This window comes from Mya arenaria, chromosome 10, assembly GCF_026914265.1.
Source record: "Mya arenaria isolate MELC-2E11 chromosome 10, ASM2691426v1".
NCBI classification, from domain to species: Eukaryota; Metazoa; Mollusca; class Bivalvia; order Myida; family Myidae; genus Mya; species Mya arenaria.
Genome location: NC_069131.1, coordinates 44487927 through 44512847, shown reverse-complemented (window position 1 = coordinate 44512847; position 24921 = coordinate 44487927). Strand labels below are relative to the sequence as shown.

At 39.9% G+C, this 24921-nt stretch overlaps 1 protein-coding gene across 6 annotated transcripts in view; it reads left to right on the top strand.

Moving 5' to 3' along the window:
* Positions 1-22970, top strand: part of LOC128206426 (oxysterol-binding protein-related protein 1-like) — a 131565-nt gene extending 108595 nt beyond the window's left edge. For all 6 annotated transcript variants that reach the window (XM_052908851.1, XM_052908846.1, XM_052908848.1 and 3 more), the window contains exons 25-27: positions 11349-11472; positions 17700-17790; positions 18614-22970. In XM_052908851.1, coding sequence (XP_052764811.1) covers positions 11349-11472; positions 17700-17790; positions 18614-18716 — 318 coding nt within the window. In that variant the 3' untranslated portion in view covers positions 18717-22970. The remainder of the gene's footprint in view (positions 1-11348; positions 11473-17699; positions 17791-18613) is intronic.
* The last annotated feature ends 1951 nt before the right edge of the window (positions 22971-24921 follow it).

The window sequence follows — 24921 nt, the reverse complement described above, 5'->3', positions numbered from 1 at the left end:
GAACACCCAGGCCTTCTAATACTGATCAGGTATGGACAAGTTACACTGTGGAGCTTTACACCCTGGCCTTCCAATACTGATCAGGTATTGCCTAGTTACACTGTGGAGCTGCACTCCCAGGCCTTCCAATACTGATGAGGTATGGCCTAGTTACACTGTGGAACTTAACACCCAGGCCTTCTAATACTGATCAGGTATTGCCAAGTTACACTGTGGAGCTATACATCCTGGCCTTCCAATACTGATTAAGTGTTGCCTAGTTACACTGTGGAGCTATATACCCTGGCCCTCCAATACTGATCAGGTGTTGCCTAGTTACACTGTGGAGCTTTACACCCAGGCCTTGTAATACTGATCAGGTATGGCCTCGTTCCACTGTGGAGCTTTACACCCAGGCCTTCCCATACTGATCAGGTGTGGCCTAGTTACACTGTGGAGCTATATACCCTGGCCTTCCAATACTGATCAGGTATGGCCTAGTTACATTGTGGAGCTTTACACCCAGGCCTTCCAATACTGATTAGGTATGGCCTTGTTACACTATGGAGCTTTACACCCAGGCCTTCCAATACTGATCAGGTGTGGCCTAGTTACACTGTGGAGCTTTACACCCTGGCCTTCCAATACTGATCAGGTATGGACAAGTTACACTGTGGAGCTGAACACACAGGCCTTCCAGTACTGATTAGGTATGGCCTAGATACACGGTGGAGCTATATACCCTGGCCTTCCAATACTGATCAAGTATGGCCTAGTTACACTGTGAAGCTTTACACCCAGGCCTTCAAATACTGATGAGGTATTGCCAAGTTACACTGTGGAGCTATACACACAGGCCTTCAAATACTTATCAGGTATGGATTAGTTACACTGTGGAGCTATATACCCTGGCCTTCCAATACTAATCAGGTATGGCCTAGTTACACTGTGGAGCTGCACTCCCATGCCTTCTAATACTGATCAGGTATGGTCTAGTTACACTGTGGAGCTGCACACCTTGGCCTTCAAATACTGATCAGGTATGGCCTAGTTACACTGTGGAGCTTTACACCCAGGCCTTCCAATACTGATCAGGTATGGTCTAGTTACACTGTGGAGCTGCACACCTTGGCCTTCAAATACTGATCAGGTATGGCCTACTTACACTGTGGAGCTATACACCCAGGCCTTCTAATACTGATCAGGTATGGTCTAGTTACACTGTGGAGCTGCACACCTTGGCCTTCAAATACTGATCAGGTATGGCCTAGTTACACTGTGGAGCTATATACCCTGGCCTTCCAATACTGATCAGGTGTTGCCTAGTTACACTGTGGAGCTTTACACCCAGGCCTTGTAATACTGATCAGGTATGGCCTAGTTTCACTGTGGAGCTTTACACCCAGGCCTTCCCATACTGATCAGGTGTGGCCTAGTTACACTGTGGAGCTATATACCATGGCCTTCCAAAACTGATCAGGTATGGCCTAGTTACACTGTGGAGCTATACATCCTGGCCTTCCAATACTGATGAGGTGTGGCCTAGTTACACTGTGGAGCTATATACCCAGGCCTTCCAATACTGATCAGATGTGGCCTAGTTACACTGTGGAGCTTTACACCCTGGCCTTCCAATACTGATCAGGTATGGACAAGTTACACTGTGGAGCTGAACACCCAGGCCTTCTAATACTGATCAGGTATGGACAAGTTACACTGTGGAGCTTTACACCCTGGCCTTCCAATACTGATCAGGTATTGCCTAGTTACACTGTGGAGCTTCACTCCCAGGCCTTCCAATACTGATGAGGTATGGCCTAGTTACACTGTGGAACTTAACACCCAGGCCTTCTAATACTGATCAGGTATTGCCAAGTTACACTGTGGAGCTATACATCCTGGCCTTCCAATACTGATTAAGTGTTGCCTAGTTACACTGTGGAGCTATATACCCTGGCCCTCCAATACTGATCAGGTGTTGCCTAGTTACACTGTGGAGCTTTACACCCAGGCCTTGTAATACTGATCAGGTATGGCCTCGTTCCACTGTGGAGCTTTACACCCAGGCCTTCCCATACTGATCAGGTGTGGCCTAGTTACACTGTGGAGCTTTACACCCTGGCCTTCCAATACTGATCAGGTATGGCCTAGTTACACTGTGGAGCTTTACACCCTGGCCTTCCAATACTGATCAGGTATGGACAAGTTACACTGTGGAGCTGAACACTCAGGCCTTCTTATACTGATCAGGTATGGACAAGTTACACTGTGGAGCTGAACACCCAGGCCTTCCAATACTGATCAAGTATGGCCTAGTTACACTATGAAGCTGCACTCCCAGGCCATCCAATACTGATGAGGTATGGCCTAGTTACACTGTGGAGCTTTACACCAAGCCTTCTAATACTGATCAGGTATTGCCAAGTTACACTGTGGAGCTATACATCCTGGCCTTCCAATACTGATGAGGTGTGGCCTAGTTACACCTTGGAGCTGCACTCCCAGGCCTTCCAATACTGATGAGGTATGGCCTAGTTACACTGTGGAGCTATACACCCAGGCCTTCCAATATTGATGAGGTGTGGCCTAGTTACACTGTGGAGCTATACACCCAGGCTTTCCAATACTGATGAGGTGTTGCTTAGTTACACTGTGGAGCTTTACACCCATGCGTTCCAATACTGATCAGGTATGTCCTAGTTACACGGTGGAGCTTTACTCCTAGGCCTTCCAATACTGATCAGGTTTGGCCTAGTTACACTGTGGAGCTTTACACCCAGGCCTTCCAATACTGATCAGGTATGGACAAGTTACACTGTGGAGCTCCACTCCCAGGCCTTCCAATACTGATGAGGTATGGCCTTGTTACATTGTGGAGCTTTGCACTCAGGCCTTCCAATACTGATAAGGTATGGCCTAGTTACACTGTGGAGCTTTACACCCAGGCCTTCCAATACTGATCAGGTATGGACAAGTTGCATTGTGAATCTTTACACCCATGCCTTTCAATACTGATCAGGTATGGACAAGTTACACTGTCAAGCTTTACACCCAGGCCTTCCAATACTGATCAGGTATGGCCTAGTTACACTGTGGAGCTTTACACCCAGACCTTCCAATACTGATCAGGTATGGCCTAGTTACACTGTGGAGCTATCTATCCTGGCCTTCCAATACTGATAAGGTGTGGCCTAGTTACACTGTGGAGCTATATACCCTGGCCCTCCAATACTGATCAGGTGTTGCCTAGTTACACTGTGGAGCTTTACACCCAGGCCTTGTAATACTGATCAGGTATGGCCTAGTTTCACTGTGGAGCTTTACACCCAGGCCTTCCCATACTGATCAGGTGTGGCCTAGTTACACTGTGGAGCTATATACCATGGCCTTCCAAAACTGATCAGGTATGGCCTAGTTACACTGTGAAGCTATACATCCTGGCCTTCCAATACTGATCAGGTTTGGCCTAGTTACACTGTGGAGCTTTACACCCAGGCCTTCCAATACTGATCAGGTGTGGCCTAGTTACACTGTGGAGCTTTACACCCTGGCCTTCCAATACTGATCAGGCATTGCCAAGTTACACTATGGAGCTATACATCCTGGCCTTCCAATACTGATGAGGTGTGGCTTAGTTACACTGTGGAGGTATATACCCAGGCCTTCCAATACTGATCAGGTGTGGCCTAGTTACACTGTGGAGCTTTACACCCTGGCCTTTCAATACTGATCAGGTATGGACAAGTTACACTGTGGAGCTGAACACTCAGGCCTTCCAATACTGTTTAGGTGTGGACAAGTTACACTGTGGAGCTTTACACCCAGGCCTTCCAATAGTGATCAGGTATGGCCTTGTTGCACTGTGGAGCTGCACTCCCAGGCCTACCAATACTGATGAGGTATGGCCTAGTTACACTGTGGAGCTTCACACCCAGGCCTTCTAATACTGATCAGGTATTGCCAAGTTACACTGTGGAGCTATACATCCTGGCCTTTCAATACTGATGAGGTGTGGCCTAGTTACACTGTGGAGCTTTACACCCAGGCCTTCCAATACTGATGAGGTATGGCCTAGTTACACTGTGGAGCTTTACTCCTAGGCCTACCCATACTGATCAGTTGTGGCCTAGTTACACTGTGGAGCTGCATTCCAATGCCTTCTAATACTGATCAGGTATGGTCTAGTTACACTGTGAAGCTGCACACCTAGGCCTTCCAATACTGATCAGGTATGGCCTAGTTACACTGTGGAGCTATTTACCATGGCCTTCAAATACTGATCAGGTATGGCCTAGTTACACTGTGGAGCTATATACCCTGGCCTTCCAATACTGATCAGGTATGGATAAGTTACACTGTGGAGCTTTACACCCAGGCTTTCCAATACTGATGAGGTATGGACAAGTTATACTTTGGAGCTGCACTCCCAGGCCTTCCAATACTGATCAGGTATGGCCTAGTTACACTGTGGAGCTTTACACCCAGGCCTTCCAATACTGATCAGGTATGGACAAGTTACACTGTGGAGCTTTACTCCTAGGCCTACCCATACTGATCAGTTGTGGCCTAGTTACACTGTGGAGCTTTACACCCAGGCTTTCCAATAGTGATCAGGTATGGCCTAGTTGCACTGTGGAGCTGCACTCCCATGCCTTCTAATACTGATCAGGTATGGTCTAATTACACTGTGAAGCTGCACACCTAGGCCTTTCAATACTGATCAGGTATGGCCTAGTTACACTGTGTAGCTATTTGCCATGCCTTCAAATACTGATCAGGTATGGCCTAGTTACACTATGGAGCTTTACACCCTGGCCTTCCAATACTGATCAGGTATGGCCTAGTTACACTATGGAGCTGCACTCCCAGGCCTTCCAATACTGATGAGGTATGGCCTAGTTACACTGTGGAGCTTTACACCCAGGCCTTCTAATACTGATCAGGTATTGCCAAGTTACACTGTGGAGCTATACACCCAGGCCTTCCAATACTGATCAGGTGTGGCCTAGTTACACTATGGAGCTTTACACCCTGGCCTTCCAATACTGATCAGCTATGGACAAGTTACACTGTGGAGCTGAACACTCCGGCCTTCCAATACTGTTCAGGTATGGACAAGTTACACTGTGAAGCTTTACACCCAGGTCTTCCAATACTGATCAGGTATGGCCTAGTTACATTGTGGAGCTGCACTCCCATGCCTTCCAATACTGATGAGGTATGGCCTAGTTACACTGTGGGGCTTTACACCCAGGCCTTCTAATACTGATCAGGTATTGCCAAGTTACACTGTGGAGCTATACATCCTGGCCTTTCAATACTGATGAGGTGTGGCCTAGTTACACTGTGGAGCTATACACCAAGGCTTTCCAATACTGATGAGGTGTGGCCTAGTTACACTGTGGAGCTATATACCCAGGCTTTCCAATAGGTATGGACAAGTTGCATTGTGAAGCTTTACACTTATGCCTTTCAATACTGATCAGGTATGGACAAGTTACACTATCAAGCTTTACATCTAGGCCTTCCAATACTGATCAGGTATGGCCCTAGTTACACTGTGGAGCTTTACACCCAGACCTTCCAATACTGATCAGGTATGACCTAGTTACACTGTGGAGCTATCTATCCTGGCCTTCCAATACTGATAAGGTGTGACCTAGTTACACTGTGGAGCTTTATACCCTGGCCATCCAATACTGATCAGGTGTTGCCTAGTTACACTGTGGAGCTTTACACCCAGGCCTTGTAATACTGATCAGGTATGGCCTTGTTTCACTGTGGAGCTTTACACCCAGGCCTTCCCATACTGATCAGGTATGGCCTAGTTACACTGTGGAGCTATACATCCTGGCCTTCCAATACTGATGAGGTGTGGCCTAGTTACACTGTGGAGCTATATACCCAGGCCTTCCAATACTGATCAGGTGTGGCCTAGTTACACTGTAAAGCTTTACACCCTGGCCTTCCAATACTGATCAGGTATGAACAAGTTACTTTGTGGAGCTGAACACCCAGGCCTTCCAATACTGATCAGGTATGGACAAGTTACACTGTGGAGCTTTACACCCTGGCCTTCCAATACTGATCAGGTATTGCCTAGTTACTCTGTGGAGCTGCACTGCCAGGCCTTCCAATACTGCTGAGGTATGGCCTAGTTACACTGTGGAACTTAACACCCAGGCCTTCTAATACTGATCAGGTATTGCCAAGTTACACTGTGGAGCTATACATCCTGGCCTTCCAATACTGATGAGGTGTGGCCTAGTTACACTGTGGAGCTATATACCCAGGCCTTCCAATACTGATCAGGTGTGGCCTAGTTACACTGTGGAGCTATATACCCTGCCTTCCAATACTGATCAGGTATGGACAAGTTACACTGTGGAGCTGAACACTCAGGCCTTCCAATACTCATCAGGTATGGACAAGTTACACTGTGGAGCTGCACTCCCAGGCCTTCCAATACTGATGAGGTATGGCCTAGTAACACTGTGGAGCTGCACTCCCAGGCCTTCCAATACTGATGAGGTATGGCCTAGTTACACTGTGGAGCTATACACCCAGGCCTCCCAATGCTGATCGGGTATGGCCTAGTTACACTGTGGAGCTTTACACACAGGCCTTCCCATAGTAGTATGATCAGGTGTGGCCTAGTTACACTGTGGAGCTATATACCCTGGTCTTCCAATTTTTTTTTTTTTTTTTTTTTATCAGGTATTGCAGAGTTACACCGTGGAGCTTAACATCCTGGCCTTCCAATACTTATTAGGTATGGCCTAGTTACACTGTGGAGCTATATACCCTGGCCTTCCAATACTGATTAGGTATGGCCTAGTTACACTGTGGAGCTTTACACCCAGACCTTCCCATACTGATCAGGTGTGGCCTAGTTACACTGTGGAGCTTTACACACAGGCATTCAAATACTGATCAGGTGTGGCCTAGTTACACTGTGGAGCTATACACCCAGGCCTTCCAATACTGATCAGGTATGGTCTAGTTACACTGTGGAGCTATATACCCTGGCCTTCCAATACTGATGAGGTATGGCCTAGTTACACTGTGGAGCTATACACCCAGGCCTTCCAATACTGATCAGGTATGGCCTAGTTACACTGTGGAGCTTTACACACAGGCCTTCCAATACTGATCAGGTATGGCCTAGTTACACTGTGGAGCTTTACACCCAGACCTTCCCATACTGATCAGGTGTGGCCTAGTTACACTGTGGAGCTTTACACACAGGCATTCAAATACTGATCAGGTGTGGCCTAGTTACACTGTGGAGCTATACACCCAGGCCTTCCAATACTGATCAGGTATGGCCTAGTTACACTGTGGAGCTATACACCCTGGCCTTCCAATACTGATGAGGTATGGCCTAGTTACACTGTGGAGCTATACACCCAGGCCTTCCAATACTGATCAGGTATGGCCTAGTTACACTGTGGAGCTTTACACACAGGCCTTCCAATACTGATCAGGTATGGCCTAGTTACACTGTGGAGCTATACACCCAGGCCTTCTAATACTGATCAGGTATGGCCTAGTTACACTGTGGAGCTTTACACCCAGGCCTTCCAATACTGATCAGGTATGGCCTAGTTACACTGTGGAGCTTTACACACAGGCCTTCCAATACTGATCAGGTATGGCCTAGTTACACTGTGGAGCTATACACCCAGGCCTTCCAATACTGATCAGGTATGGCCTAGTTACACTGTGGAGCTTTACACACAGGCCTTCCAATACTGATGAGGTATGGCCTAGTTACACTGTGGAGCTTTACACACAGGCCTTCAAATACTGATCAGGTTTGGCCTAGTTACACTATGGAGCTTTACACCCTGGCCTTCCAATACTGATCAGGTATGGCCTAGTTACACTGTGGAGCTATACACCCTGGCCTTCCAATACTGATCAGGTATGGCCTAGTTACACTGTGGAGCTAGACACCCAGGCCTTCCAATACTGATCACGTATGGCCTCGTTCCACTGTGGAGCTTTACACCCAGGCCTTCAAATACTGATCAGGTTTGGCCTAGTTACACTGTGGAGCTATACACCCAGGTCTTCCAATACTGATGAGGTATGGCCTAGTTACACTGTGGAGCTATACACCCAGGCCTTCCAATACTGATGAGGTGTGGCCTAGTTACACTGTGGAGCTATACATCCTGGCCTTCCAATACTGATCAGGTATTGCTGAGCACTCTGGAGCTATACATCCCGGCCTTCCAATACTGATCAGGTATGGCCTTATTTCACTGTGGAGCTATACTATTCTTCTTCTAGTAGGCCATACTTCAAGAACTGCTGAGAATATTGACATGAAACGTGGTACACACATTAACAGTGACAACGGGCATATGAGTAGCAAGTTCCATGTCTTTTGGTAGACCATTTTAGTTTTTTTCTTGACCAACTGCAAAAAAGTATTGTCGTCATCAAGTGCTTTAATTCCATCATTAAATTATTAAATTAAACATTGGGTACCGGGGGTATTACAATAAATAGTACTTTACAATAAATAGTACTTTAATCATGGTTTGCAATTAACTATTTCTTCTAACCGAAGATTTTAACTATGTTTTGTATGGATTTTGTTCTTGTTCTTCATATGACTAATGAAATCAAAGTATTGATAGGCTCAATTGACCCGAGCTCCCGGGTTTTGATGCACAGAAATCGTAAATGCCCTGAAATCGACACATCATAAATTTGTAGTATACGTCAGAGAATTTCAGTGTGAGAGTCGGTATCATCTGAAATGAGCCTCAATGCATGATCTGATTGTTTGTTTAACCTGCAAGAGCAATTATCACCCGAAGTGACAAGTGATTATGGATCATGGATCTAATCGGTAACCGAGTCAATTAGCAGCACTCAAACTCAAATGACATATTATAAACTCAGCCCATTATGCAAATTAACGGATTACCTTCGGCTTTTTGGCTAAATACAATGTATTTTTATTTACAGTGTAATTTGATTTTTTGAAAATTAAAAATGCTAAGATATATTTTTTTCGTAACTTTCTGTCAATTTTAATGAAAGTGAAAGGAGAACTGTGTAAATAGTTGTCAGTGTAACAGTTAAGTTCTATAACAAAACAGTATTGTATAACAGTTATGGTTATGCCATTTATGAAAAATACAATGTTGCAATATTGACAATAGGAATATTGAATGATTTTGCTTACTTCCAAAAAAAATAAAAAAACGTGAAAGTGAAACTAAAAGTTAAGAAACATGTCATTGCGACTAAATAATCGCTGGTGCATATTGGAATTTGACATGGATGCTTTTGGTTACATAACGAAAATACATTAAATAAATAATACGTTCATCATAATCAGAATATATTTTTCCAAATTTTGACTCTGTGAATTTTTTAACCACCTAAGAAAACGAAATAAGACAAGGTATTCTATTAAAAGTTATGTTGATTACTTTTCGTCGTGCTTGAGATTTTTACAGAATGAAAAATGGATCTAATACTGCAGATTTTTATAAAACACTGGAAATTGTTATTATTTTTTTAATTATGTCTCCCCCTCTCTGGGGGAGACATATTGTTTTTGCCCTGTCCGTCAGTCCGGTAGTCCGGTAGTCCGTCAGTCCGTCCGTACGTCACACTTCGTTTCCGATCGATAACTGGAAAACCGCATGACCTAGGATCACCAAACTTGGTAGGGAGGTTGGTCATGAGGTGTAGAAGATCCCTATTGTTTTTGGGGTCACTAGGTCAAAGGTCAAGGTCGCGGCGACCCCCAATGTAAAAAACATTTCCGCTCAATATCTTGACAATGGTTTGACCTAGGTTCACCAAACTTGGTAGGGAGGTTGGTCATGAGGTGTAGAAGATCCCTATTGTTTTTGGGGTCACTAGGTCAAAGGTCAAGGTCGCGGCGACCCCCAATGTAAAAAACATTTCCGCTCAATATCTTGAGAATGGTTTGACCTAGGTTCACCAAACTTGGTAGGGAGGTTGGTCGTGAGGTGTAGAGGATCCCTATTGTTTTTGGGGTCACTAGGTCAAAGGTCAAGGTCGCGGCGACCCCCAATGTAAAAAACATTTCCGCTCAATATCTTGAGAATGGTTTGACCTAGGTTCACCAAACTTGGTAGGGAGGTTGGTCGTGAGGTGTAGAGGATCCCTATTGTTTTTGGGGTCACTAGGTCAAAGGTCAAGGTCGCGGCGACCCCCAATGTAAAAAACATTTCCGCTCAATATCTTGAGAATGGTTTGACCTAGGTTCACCAAACTTGGTAGGGAGGTTGGTCGTGAGGTGTAGAGGATCCTTATTGTTTTTGGGGTCACTAGGTCAAAGGTCAAGGTCGCGGCGACCCCCAATATAAAAAACATTTCTGCTCAAAATCTTGAGAACGGTTTGACCTAGGTTCACCAAACTTGGTAGGGAGGTTGGTCATGAGGTGTAGAAGATCCCTATTGTTTTTGGGGTCACTAGGTCAAAGGTCAAGGTCGCGGCGACCCCCAATGTAAAAAACATTTCCGCTCAATATCTTGAGAATGGTTTGACCTAGGTTCACCAAACTTGGTAGGGAGGTTGATCATGAGGTTTAGAAAACTCCTATATTTTGGGGGGTCACAAGGTCAAAGGTCAACGTCGCTGTGACCTCTAATGTAAAAAAATATTTCCGTGCAATATCAGGAGAATGCTTTGATCTAGGTTCACCAAACTTTGAAGTGAGGTTGGTCATGATGTCTAGTTGATTTTGCAATCAGTTGGTCAAAGGTCAAGGTCACTGACCTTGAGGTGAAGAACCGGTTTCTGCTCAATAACTCAAGAACGTTTACACCCAGGAACTTCATACTTGGTATGCCAGTTAGTCATGACTAGTTGATGGCCCCTATTGATTTTGGGATCCATCATTGATTATTTCTCACCTACGACCACACAATGGGGGAGACATGCGCTTTTTCAAAAAAGCAATCTCTAGTTGTTATTATTTTTTTAAGTTTTGGAAACTATTTAATGAAGTATAAATTATTATGTTTCTTGCCACGCCATCTTATGACAGATGAGACCTATTATTTATGAAGAAAGACAACGAAATTAAAAAACAACAACAGACAGTGACTGTTGAAAAATTGATTTCGACTCTTGAAAATCAGACCACAAGAGTCATTGACTCATTGCCCTGTAGGCATAGAAGGTTGTTTGACAGGCAGAAATGATAACCTTCTCTCATTAAACTAACACAGGACTGCTTTATTTGCAGTTGTTCAGTGTCACATGCTTCACTATGGTAATTATCCTGTAATGATGGCATACCCATTAATTTCCGCGAATCACAGAATCCACCAGTTGCCTCAACAAATGTTACATTGTATATTTGCAGTACTTCAGTTTTACCTATTTCTCTATGGCGCTGAACGAGCTAGTGGACGGCATGCAGGACACGCTCCCCCCGACAGACTCCCGACTAAGGCCAGATGTACGCATCCTAGAGCAGGGAAATATAGGTGCAAACTTAAATCTTTTTACTAGGGTTGTAAACGAGTACTCGATAGAACGTACGTGTACTGGAATACTTATTCACTACTCAAGTACTAGTTGGGGGGAAAAAACAATGTTTAAGATTTCACTGAAAGTGGGATATACAGATGATGTTGCCAACAAGACACAATGTAATGGCAGTTGTTGTGAGATTATACAAACTTTCAACTAAGGCCCCCAAGTTGCAATTTGCACTAATGCATGGGTGAAAGTTTTCTGTTTTATGATGGAATGACTGCTCGCGCTGTACTTTTTTACCGCCTCTTAGACCTTGACAAGGAATGTTGCCTAGCTCTGGCCTACTTACAGCAATTAACCCTGCTTCTTTCAAACAAACAAAAACCCTGTTTTTAATTTATTGAAAAATTAAACTGGGATTATTTTACTTTATTGGATAACGACTCTTTCATTTCAAATGTAATTATTTGCGAGTAATCAATTAAGTATGACTATTTGTAATAATCAGGGCTTCTAAAAACCAACAATTTGCCGGTCTGGACAAATTTTGACCAAGCCGGACACTGTAGTAACACAAAATGGTTCAGAAAATGTATCTGAAATTTGTTCATTTTTTACCTCACCTTAGCCGTAGCCTGAGGGTGAGCTATTAGGATCGATGAATGTCCGTCGTCAGTCTTCCATCCACTCTTAATTTGTTAACGCCCTAGTGGTCACATTTTTGCCTCAATTATCACGAAACTTGGTCAGGATGTTTGTCCTGGTAATTACTAGGACGAGTTTGAATATGGGTCATCTGGGGTCAAAAACTAGGTCACAGAGCCCAAATATGGAAAAACCTTGTTAACACTCTAGAGGTAACTTTTTCAGCCCAAATATCCTGGAATTTTGTCAGAAAGGTTGTTTCATTGATTTCTAGCTCAAGTTCGAATATGGGTCATCTAGGGTCAAAAACTAGGTCACAGAGCCTAAATATGATAAAATCTTGTTAACACTTTAGAGGTAACATTTTGAGCTCAAATATCCTGGAAATTTGTCAGAAATGTTTTTTCGTCGATTTCTAGCTCAAATTCGAATATTGGTCATCTGGGTCAAAAACTAGGTCACAAAGCCCAAATATGGAAAAACCTTGGTCACAGAGCCCGAATATGGAAAAACCTTGTTAACACTCTAGAGGTAACATTTTCAGCCCAAATATCCTGGAAATTTGTCAGAAATGTTGTTTCGTTGATTTTTAGCTCAAGTTGGAATATGAGACATCTGTGGTCAAAATCTAGGTCACAAGAGCCCAAATATAGTAAAACCTTGTTAACTCTTTAGAGGTAACATTTTCAGCCCAAATATTCTGGAAATTTGTTAGAAAAGTTGTTTTAATGATGTCTATGTCAGGGTTGATTATCAGGGGTGTCAAAGTTCTGGATTAATCCACAAATCCGGATTCAGAGCCCCAGATGTCGATTTTCAAATTTGATATAAATCCGAGGAGCTTTTTAAGGGGAGGGTTAGGGGGCAGATCGGCAAAGGAACGAATAAGACTGAGTACGAATGTAATGATGTGTGCGATAATGTCCAAGGTGTTCCACGGATTAGTCCGAGATCGAATATTTTGGTTATATTGGATAACGAAGTAAAGCGGAGTTTATCGGAAATCCCCGAATCCATTTACGGATCGAAGGCTTCAATTGGACTGCGAACATACACGATTCGATTACTTAGCTTTCGCCATTACGATCAAGCGGAATTATATATAAAAGAGACCAAAGACATAAACTCAGCAAAAAAAAGTTTTTTATTTTCCTCTGTAACAAAATGATCAACATTTAACACCATGACTTCCAAGTGTCACTCAGCTATACTGATTAGTTTCATTTTCAGTTACGACTGCATTTGATTTTGATCGTTTTTCTTGACGGTTTCTGACAGATATAATTTCGGATGTCATTTTTAGCTCTACTGGCCAAAGGCCAGAAGAGCTTGTGTGATGGTAATGTGTACGTAGTATGTGCGTCCGTGCGTCTGTAAACAATTGCTTGTGAACACAATATAGTCTTCAGTTTTGATTGTATCTCGATGAAACTGGTACAGTATTTAGATATCCATTAGAGCTCGGTTCCTTTCGAAAGCCAGCCAGATCCCCTTATGCATGCCTAGATTATGGGCCTTGAAAGTATAAAAAAACAGTGCATCTGTAAACAATTGCTTGTGAACACAATACAGTCTTCAGTTTTGATTGTATCTCGATGAAACTTGTACATGGGTGAAAGTTTTCCGTATTCATACGGAATTCCGTATTTCCAGTCTTTTCAGGGGTCATTTTTCCAAATCATGTAAATCCGGTGAGTTTTTCGGGGGGGAGGGGGGGTGTACCCCATACCCCATCATCAACATCGCGGTCTACTCAAAATCGTAGACAAAACAAAGTTAAATTTACTGGTTTCCCAATTTCATTCTATAAATAGCGTTGCCTGAAGTGTCGTCGATATCAGCAGAACGTTTCCAAAATAGTCGTTTCTTTCCGTAAAAAAGCATTGTCATTCCGATGTTCTCCGAAAACCTCGGCAGTTTCCGCGCCAACAAAAACTTGGATGGCGGAAAAATCCGGTTTTCGCCAAATATTTACGGTCAGTATCCTTTACGACTTTTAAGACATACTGCAAATTGGAGGCAAAAATAAATATAGAAATAAATCGAAATACTGCTGTCAAAATTTAAAAATGAAGTTTCTATCCCCAGGGTATACTACTAAAGAGTTTGAACATCCTTGGTAAAACAAATGGAGGTGACAAAAGCTGCCAGAAATATCATAAATATACAAAATAGATTTGATTGATTAAGTCAGGAAAGGCTTGGAAATGTGTTTTGAAATGCTTAATTCCTGGAGCTTCCGGGGGCCTCTGGCCCCTGGACCCCTAGCCAGGGCTTTGCCCTGGACCCACCAGGGGCCCTGCGGCACCCGGGCCCCCAGCTTAATTTTTCAGTATTTTGAAATTTTGCAACTTTCACCCATGCTTGTACAGTATCTAGATATCCATTAGAGCTTGGTTCCTTTCGAAAACCAGCCAGATCCGCTCATGCATGCCTAGATTATGGGCCTTGAAAGTATAAAAAATCAGTGCATCTGTAAACAATTGCTTGTGAACACAATACAGTCTTCAGTTTTGATTGTATCTCCATAAAACTTGTACAGTATCTAGATATCCATTAGAGCTCGGTTCCTTTCAAAAACCAGCCAGATCCGCCCATGCATGCCTAGATTATGGGCCTTGAAAGTATGAAAAAATATTTCATACGTGCGTCTGTAAACAATAGCTTGTGAACACGATACATTCTTCAGTTTTAATTGCATTTTGATGAACGTGCGTCTGTAAACAATAGCTTGTGAACACGATACAGTCTTCAGTTTTAATTGCATTTTGATGAAACTTGTACAGTATTTAGATATCAATTAAAGCTCGATTGCAATTGAAAACCAGCCAGATCTGCCCATGCATGCTTAGATTATGGGTCTTGAAGTATAAAGAAAATGTGTTTTTTCTAGCTTAGTCTATTTTTAGCCAAGTCTACATGAGCGAAGTCTATTTTTAGCCAAGTTTACATGTAAAGTCACAATTACTTATAAATGTTTGTTCAAATTCTGTCCCTGGGGTCATTACTGCGGTCTTGTTGTTTATATAATTAAATACAAGCTGGTCAGTTTTGTTTATGGAATAATGTCAAGAGCTATTTTGTATTGTTTTAATTAAATACCTATAACATTTTAAAGGCAAAAAAAACAACCGTTAAAAAACTTTTTTTACTGATAGATCACTTTGTAAATGTCCCATTCCATTCTAGTTGGATAATGCGATGTTGTTAGAGCCATATTTTTGTTGAAATTAGTGCAGAAAGTCTCCCCAAAACGGCAGAAAATGGCATTCTAAATGCCTAAAATCAATTTCACCTGGGGGGCTTGCGCCCCTAGACCCCCTGCCCCTTAACCCTTCCGGGGACCTGCGGCTCATGGCCCCCCGGCTCATTTTCAGGATTGAAAATTATGCTCTGTTGACACCCCTGATTATGGTCTACAGGTCTGCTTATAGTAGACTTCTATGAAGTTTTCTTCAAATCCTGACCCTTGTGTCAAATTTATCCCTGCCCAAGACCGTTTTACAGGTGAGCTATCTAGGGCTATCATGGCTCTGTTGTTTATATTTTCAGTCCTAAACAGCTTAGTCAGTAAAAATTGTAATACACATCCCTGGTTTGTCATTCACAAATCTCCCAACACCCATTAAAATCGAAAAGAAAACCATAAAATTAACGCAACCAGCTGCTTTGATATAAAGTTGAACACCGTAAATCCGAAATCGTGGGGACCCGAAAAATTATTTCGGAATAGTGATATTTCGGATAAACAATTTTCATAAAATTACAGCATTGGCGAATTAAAGATGACACAAAATACTAAGTTGTGAAGATTGCAATGTCGGTTAGTCTTTACCAATACCATACATTCGGTTTGAGTGATCTTTCGTATACAAAAATATTTGTTGATTTATTGTTTAATAAATGACAAATAATTTGTTATTATACTTCTTTATTAAAACAACATAAAACATTTAAAACAAAATGACAGCAGATGTATGCATTCCGAACATAGCACAGATTGTTTGGTAGCGAGTCGAGTGAGCAATGCAGCAATCGAATCTGATGAGATAGACATTTTCAAATACAAGGACTTGGGAGGGGCGGGAGGGGGGGTTCACTTATAGAAGGCTTAAACTAGGCCTTCACCCAAATAAATCGGTCATTTTCTGACATTGATGCTTGTAACATACGCATGCTCAATGTCATTCTTTAACAAGCGCTCATTGTGCTCCATTGTCACCTCAAGCCGAGGCCTGAGTGCATTCGAAGCATGGTGTGCAAAACTTATGACATGATCGAGTTCAAAATAAGAATTGATAAATAGGTGTGAAATACCAAATCGGGACTGTAATTTTTACTTCGGAATAGCGATTATTTCGGACCATTGGATTAAAAATTTACAATTTAGTTAAACAAAGAAGGATTTAAAACGGGACCGAAAAATATTTCTGAAATAGGGATAATTTCGGATAAACGGTGTTTGGAATAGCTGTGTTCAACTGTATTCTAATTGGCAGACAATTGTAATTGGTCCAAACATGTAGTAGATCACAGGAGACACATTTTGCTGACTATATATTTAAATGCAAATCTTTTAGATATTGTAAGCCTTTTTATTTTTTACAAGTCCAAAATAAAACCTACTTTTTATCTTATGATCAGTCTTTGCGTATAGACACGCCATGGCAGATTTCAATATTCATTTCATTAATCGTTAATTTAATTTATCCACAATTATCAATGGTTATAACTTATTTATTACACCCAATGCGAGTCCCATCATTCATAATCCAAACAAATGCGAGGATTTAACCTATTTACACATATATTTAAATGTGTCGTATGTGTCGGCTGAAGATAAAACGGAAACATTGTGTGACATCAGGGCACGAGCGATTTAGTGATAAGAGGCGCATGGTAATGTAATGCAAGCGCTAAATGAAGCTAAAAGTGGTTTGTCAAATGGAAATTTAAATCAGTCAGTCGAATATCGTAGGATCCCATTTCACTCTAGGCTGGTTACGGTAACCAAATACTGTATTTACCACATTTGCAACTAGGCTGGTTAGAATATACAACCCCTATCACACTAGGGCCGCGTTCCCACAGCGTTAAAGAAAAATAAAGAACACCGATCTGTGCACAGTCAAATCGCAAGCATGGTGAAAGCGATGGGATCACATAGAATGGGGAACGACAGCGCATACTTAAATTTGAGCATGCTCAAAACAAACACCAGAGGGATCGCTGTTAGGTCGCAATGATTATCGATTACTTGGGATTATGATTACCCCGGTGATCACACAACTTTTTTGCAGATTCCACTGCATCTTTATCACGCATATACAACATGTGTATGGCGCTTACAAGGAGATACCATCTTCATACCATCTTCATGAAAAATATCTTCCTTTTTTTTGCTATCTCGCGTCGCTCTGAGAATTTAACAATGCCATGCAATCGTAGTGGCAATTTGGCTAGGTGTGACTGGGCTTACCATATGATGGGAAAAAAGGATAATTATTCAATAACAAGTAATAATTAAAGTAAAAGAATGAACAGTCTAGGTTTCTTAACTGAGGTAATATATTCCAAATGTGTGTTACAGAGGTGGCCGGTGAAGAAAAACACAGGGTTGAGGAAAAACAGAGGTCTGCTCGCAAGGATCGTAAAAAGCGCAATGTGGAATGGAGCCCTTTGTATGTATTCTAATGTTATGTTTAAGCTTTCATTTTTTATTTATGGTGTATTCAGGTTTCTGGTTTGGTAGTAAGTAACACAGACTGTATTCATGTCCTGTCCGTCAGTCGGTTGTCACACTTCATTTCTGCTCAATAACTATAGAATGCTTGCACCTAGGAACTTCATATTTGGTATATATGTTGGTCATGACCAGTAGATGACCCCTATTGATTTTGAGATCAGTAGGTCAAAGGTGGCAGTGACCTTGAGGTGAAAAAAACAGTTTCCCCTCAAGAACACTTGGACCCAGGAACTTTATACTATACTTGTTATGCAAGTTGGTCATGATCAGTAGATGACCCCTAGTAATTTTTAGATCACTGTGCTTGTGCAGTAGATGCTCACTATTGAATACAGGTGAATAGGCCAAACTTCAAGGTCACTGTTGGTGTCCAAAAGTACAGATTTCATGTCCATCTTTGATTATTTCTCATTTACAACCACACAATGAGAGAGACAAGCACTTTTTCGAAAAAAGCAATTTGACACTTTTAATCCTCACTTCGTGAAATATATTGCAATCTTACACTAATACAAACATTTATCTTCCATATCTTTGGACATAAATTAAACCTGAAAATACTTGATAGTAGTCCTCATTCTAGTCGATGATTGTTAAGCAATTGGCAAAAGTCATTTGTCAATGATTTCATTGACTGTTACTTGTTCAGAGATTAGACTAAACAAGCTTGTTTTTCATTCACATTTGATTCCCTAATTACAAATGTGTTATAGCTTAGTCAGAACAACATGATTAGTTGGAACAATGATATTTTTCAGATGGTTTCAGTTTGGGAAAAACCAGGTCACTGAGAAAGAAGACTGGATTTACAACGGAAAATACTGGGACAGAGAATGGTCTCAATGTCCAGACATCTTTTGACAACAATGTTCCTAGTCATCCAATATTTTAACTGTACCTCAGGGGTGGGAAGAGCTCTACCAAGGAAGTAACAGAGCAGAACTTTATGCCCTAAATGAGAGTGGGTTAGTGGGTTATAGAAGCTTATCTGTCACTAGTAGCAGCACTACTATGCCAAATGGTGTATCTGGTTTTAGGTGCAAGTTAAGGTGTAATAATTCGCACCTACACAGTACTCTACTTTGTCGAAGGGAGAAATCATGTTTTATAGGAAGTGCTCCTCTTTTTATAGTAAAGATAAAATTCATGTGTTCTTAACTCCTATTATTATGCAAATTGATTGTTTTTGTAGACAGTATCATATAGATTGCATGTTAGTTCATGCTTACTGTGATAATTTTGTTGTGATGTAGGAGTGAAATAAGTTAACATTGGAGTCATTTGTGTAAAAACCTAATATAATCTTATAGTATGTTAATATTAAATCAATATTGTACATTTCGAGTAATGATAGAACATTATTGTAGTCTGAGTTTTTTGTTAAACTATTAATGAAATAAAAACATCCACCAGGGTTAAAACACATTCAATAAGCTGACCTGAATCTAGGTTTTGTTGAAACAATCCAATATATCTTGTGGTTTAATTTCAGTAATTTTCCCTTTTCATACTTTTTGCAATACTTCTTCTAATGACACTAATATTTAGTCCATTTTTATCTGTGCAAGCAAAAACATAATTCTGTGAAACTCTCAGACCTTGCAAAAAAGATCAGCTTCAGTTTGCCTAAAAAAACACATGAAATAAAAACATACACAGTTTATTATTATCACACATTCCAAAAATGTTAGCAGAGATATGGTGTGAATAGATGTTGTGTGATAATTATCAGCAGTTATGATAAATACATGTTGTTACATTTAAACACTGTTAATCCGAAATTGTCAGGACCCAGATAAAAATTTCAAAATAGCGATATTTGGGATTAACAATTTTTAGAAATTTACTGTGTTCGCAAAATATAGATGTCGTAAAATATTAAGTCGTGAATATTGCAATGACAGTTACATGTTACCAACATGTTATATTTGGTTTTGAGTGATTGTTCAGTGTACATGTTTGTTGAATTATTGTTTAATAAATGACACTGAACTATTATAATTAATTTCTTGATTAAAACAACATTTAAAACAAAATGACAGCACATGTATGCATTTGGAACATAGCACAGTTAAAACAAAGTATGCTTAAATAGCACTGAAACTACACGTAGTTAATCAGTATTGTTCGGTTTATTTTTTAAAGATTGATGTGATGTCTCCCTGCACTTTGTTGATTCCGATGATGTGTTTCTTAGTCACCTATCCTTGAATTATGTTAATGAAGTTGTAAAATTCAGTGCTATCTGTCTGCTGCTCATAATATTGTTTCATTCCGGTGATGGACATGTTCTCAATGTCATTCTTTAACGAGCGCTAATTGTGCATCATTATCACCTCAACTGATACCCAAGTGCTATCGCAGTATGGTGTGAAAAAATATTGAGATGATCAAATTGGAAATAAGGATTGATAAATAGGTGTGAATACTAAATCGGGACCTTAAGTTTTACTTCGAAATAGTGATTATTTGCGGATTATTGATTAAAAATTTAGTTAAACAAAGAAGAAATAAAATCGGGACCAAAAAAAATAATTTTGAAATAGCGCTAATTTCTGATTAACGTTGTTGTGGGAATAGTTTAAATGTATTTAAAAATGTTGATTTGTTTAAATTTCACTTGATTGTATTGAAACTTGAACAGTATATATAAACCTTATAGTGTTTAGAATAATTTAATCTTTATTGATATTATTTTGTTATTATACCAGAGGTGTTTCACTGAATGACATAATTATAAAATGTATATAACATGTTAAACTGATTAAGTCATAGCTCAACTTTGTTAAGCTTTATTATTGTTTTGTTATTGTGTTATATTGTTTGTGTGTAAGAAAATTATCTTTGAATGTATTGTTTTCATGAGTATGGTATTCTTCTCATGCAATAAATTATCTGATTTATAAATTTACTTGAGAGCCCTCAAAAGGGCTTCTAAAAAGCCAGTTTTGCTTCTGCTGCAGGGTGCTTCTACCTCTTCGAGCCCCACAAGGGGCCTAAAGCGCTCCCAAAACCCATCGTCAAAATTGTTTCAGTCGTTCAGCTGCCGGGTGAATCACATCCCTGTATATGAATTAGTTGATGTCGCTGTGATGTCAGGGATTACACTCGATTGGTACATTCTTACTAATCTTAATATTTCTGGTATTAAAATGATGTGCAATCTATAGGCAAATAATGGGGAAGTATTTATTACAGTATCTACACCAATTTGTTGTTCGCCTATTATAGTTAAGTGTTTCTGAGGGATAGCCAGTAATCTGTGTTCTTTTCTGTACCTTTTTTCATGATTCTGATTGTACTGTATTTAGTTTTGCATTAAGTAGTGGGTATAAGGACAGTGTACCTGGTACAAGTCATTATAATGTATTTGTTCTGTTCCATAAAAAAACAGAGGTTACTGAGCTACATAAATTGTTTTCAAAAGAGGGTTGCCCGGTAAATATGAAACATTGAGATCATTACAACATACATCTTCTTTTCAGGGGCCCAATCAAGATTTTAGTCAGTCTTAGGTGTAAATGGAAACTATGGTAGTAGTGTCATAATTTTGTTGAATTTGCTCAATATTTCTGTTAATTATATTTAAGGCTAAAATTAAAATTTAACAAGCTTGCCATCATTTGTGATTTATCCACTAGTGATGGTGCGATGAACGATTATAGTTGAATAACCGGCGATGACACAAACTCACCCACCATCGGTGATAATCAATTTTCATCAAACTTTATTGTTATACTTAAAAAAACTTGTAAAATGTCACTTCTTCAGTCTTGACATCATATATTCAAATAAGTGCTATGAATGCATAAAGAAATGGCTCATTATTTTAATTTTCTCTTTTGTAATTCAATATCTTATGCCAGTTATTATATGATATTTAAATTATCCATTATGGAATTTGTCCGATATCCAATACTAATCCTCATAGAAATGGGCCCCTGGTTACAAAATGTATTATAGATGAGTAAAATGAGAATGATAATTGCTTGGGTTTTATCTTTGATTTATAGAATTGAATTGAAACAATTGAATATGCTGCAATCTTTAACATGCCTGAACATTTATGTGATAGCATTTGCATTTAAGTGTAGAATTCTTGTTACTGGTCATGTGATTCACATGCACTACTGACATTTGGGTACAATTCTGAATGAGATCTATCTGCATTAGATAGGCCACCAGTCCTAGAGCATTAGATTGGCCACCAGTCCTAGAGTGTCACATACAATAGTGTTTAGTAATAAAAAATAAATTCAAAAAGTTCTACCAGATTCACCAACTGTATTCATCCAACCAATGACCACCAATAGCACTAACCACCACTTTCCAATGTTTTATCTTCTCCAGGTCAGTGTAATGCACCCATCCATAATTTACTCCGGCACTTGTTCACCACTTTATGTTTTAGATAAACTCATAATTGTTATAGAATTGAAGAATGATTGATGGTGAAGGTATTGTCATTATATTAAGCGTTGCTGTCAGCAGCATTTGTGTGTAAGGCAAAAGCTACAACTTCTGCCATAGCTGAAAATCTGTGAACACTATTATCAGTGCCAATGCAAATGTGTAGCAAGGCCCATAATCAGGTTAAAATGGTGTTGAATTATTAACCAACTGATAAAAAAACAGACAAACGTTTGAATCTGATATTAGAGATCTTGTGTTGTATTTCTACTTCAATATGTGATAGATTTAGATGTTTTTGCGTAATTTATAGAAAGCTGTTGACAATAATTAGTCTTGAATTTGTTGTCAAGTGCATATAGCATATAAGCGCAATTTATATATATTTATAAGTATATAGAATTATATCTTCAATTAAAAATTTGTAATTAATGTATGTTGTTGTTTTTAACTGGTTTTCTTTTCAGTTAAAACAAAATTGTTCATTGATGATTGTTCTCACATTGATTTTTCTGTATAGAATGTCACCATAGTCATTTTTTAGTCTACATGTATGTATATTTACAATTCTGTGTTAACATTCTTGTACAGAGGAAGAAGATTACTATATTATGATTAAATATTATACCATGTTGTTTTCACACCATTTTGTTATGGATTGAGTGCCACATTATTAAGTAGAAAATAAAGAAATTGAATACTGAATATTTCATTTTCTCATTTGGATAATAACCACCTTTCGAAACAGTTTTAAGCTGCACCAATATAATATACTACTGCTAAATTTGAGTTTACATCTTGAATCTACAGTATTTTTTTCTAATAAAGATTCAAGTAATCAAATCCTTGAATCTAAAATGATTGTTTGTCAGGCTGGTGTCATTGGTTTAAGGTCAAGCTTGCATTAAAAATAGCATAAAAGGTTAAGCTGGCATAAAGAAATCATTTTATTCAAATAAGCATCAATCCCATTCAACCTCATATAAAGTAAGCCCAGTCAAGCTGGCATCAATCCCATTCATCCTCATATATAATGAGCCCAGTCAAGCTGGCATCAATCCCATTCAACCTCATATAAAGTAAGCCCAGTCAAGCTGGCATCAATCCCATTCAACCTCATATAAAGTAAGCCCAGTCAAGCTGGCATCAATCCCATTCAACCTCATATAAAGTAAGCCCAGTCAAGCTGGCATCAATCCCATTCAACCTCATAAAGTAAGCCCAGCCAAGCTGGCACCAATCCCATTCAACCTCATATAAAGTAAGCCCAGTCAAGCTGGCATCAATCCCATTCAACCTCATATAAAGTAAGCCCAGTCAAGCTGGCATCAATCCCATTCAACCTCATATAAAGTAAGCCCAGTCAAGCTGGCATCAATCCCATTCAACCTCATATAAAGTAAGCCCAGTCAAGCTGGCATCAATCCCATTCAACCTCATATAAAGTAAGCCCAGTCAAGCTGGCATCAATCCCATTCAACCTCAAAGTAAGCCCAGTCAAGCTGGCATCAATCCCATTCAACCTCATATAAAGTAAGCCCAGTCAAGCTGGCATCAATCCCATTCAACCTCATATAAAGTAAGCCCAGTCAAGCTGGCATCAATCCCATTCAACCTCATATAAAGTAAGCCCAGTCAAGCTGGCATCATGTAAGCCCAATGAAGTTTGCATCAACTTAAAGTAAGCCCACTGAAGCTGACTTCAAGGTAAGATCAGTCAAACTGGCATAACATAGATCATTGAAGCTTACATTTGAAAGTCTAATTACCTGGAAGTCTGTTCTAGGTCAAGATGGGTATGAATCATCAAGTGCCCGTTCAGTGTCAGAGGTCCATGGACAAAGCTGACAAATAAATTTGTTGACTTTATATCCCCTACCTGATAAGGCAAAGTAGATTGAATGGAAATCAAGTGTTCGTGAATAATTCCAACCAAAACGTGCAATATGTTTGAAATTAATAGAAAATTGTATATTGTGTAGAATTAGGATTTGACCTAGTGACTTAGTTTTTGTTATAAATGTTACCCAGTTTCAAACTTATAAAGAATTTATCAAGGTTGTGTTCTGACTAGTCCCATTAAGACTTGATCAGAAATATTGCAAAATATGTGTTCAAAAGTGTTTTTTTTAAGATTTAACCTAGTGACCAAGTTTTTGACCCCGTGTGACCTACATGTAGTTTCAAATGCATCCAAGATTTCATTGATCTGGTTAAGTTTCATAAAGATTGGAGCAGATATAAAACCTCTTTTTCTCCAAGAATTGATCTAATGACCTAGTTTTTACCTGATGTGAGCTACTTTTAGGGGCAATAGGACTATAATTTTAAACCTCCAGGTAGTGTATAATTTTATGCATGTTTTACATCAAAATTAAGAAATACCTTTAATAGTTTATAGAAGAAACTAGATTACACAAAAATAGTCCTTAATTTGTTTTTGAAACACCACTACTGTAGAATCATGAGTTTGAGAGAAGAAAATCCAACTGTAAAATTGAAAATTTGAATTTGCCTGAGCAGTGGCTAAGTTATTGGTGTACATGGGAGTTATGAACTCACTGCTGTTAACATAACCATGCTGTGGTGTTAACATTTCTAGAATCTGGCTTGTAGCAGACGCCATGCAACACTATTAAATACTATAGTATCAAAA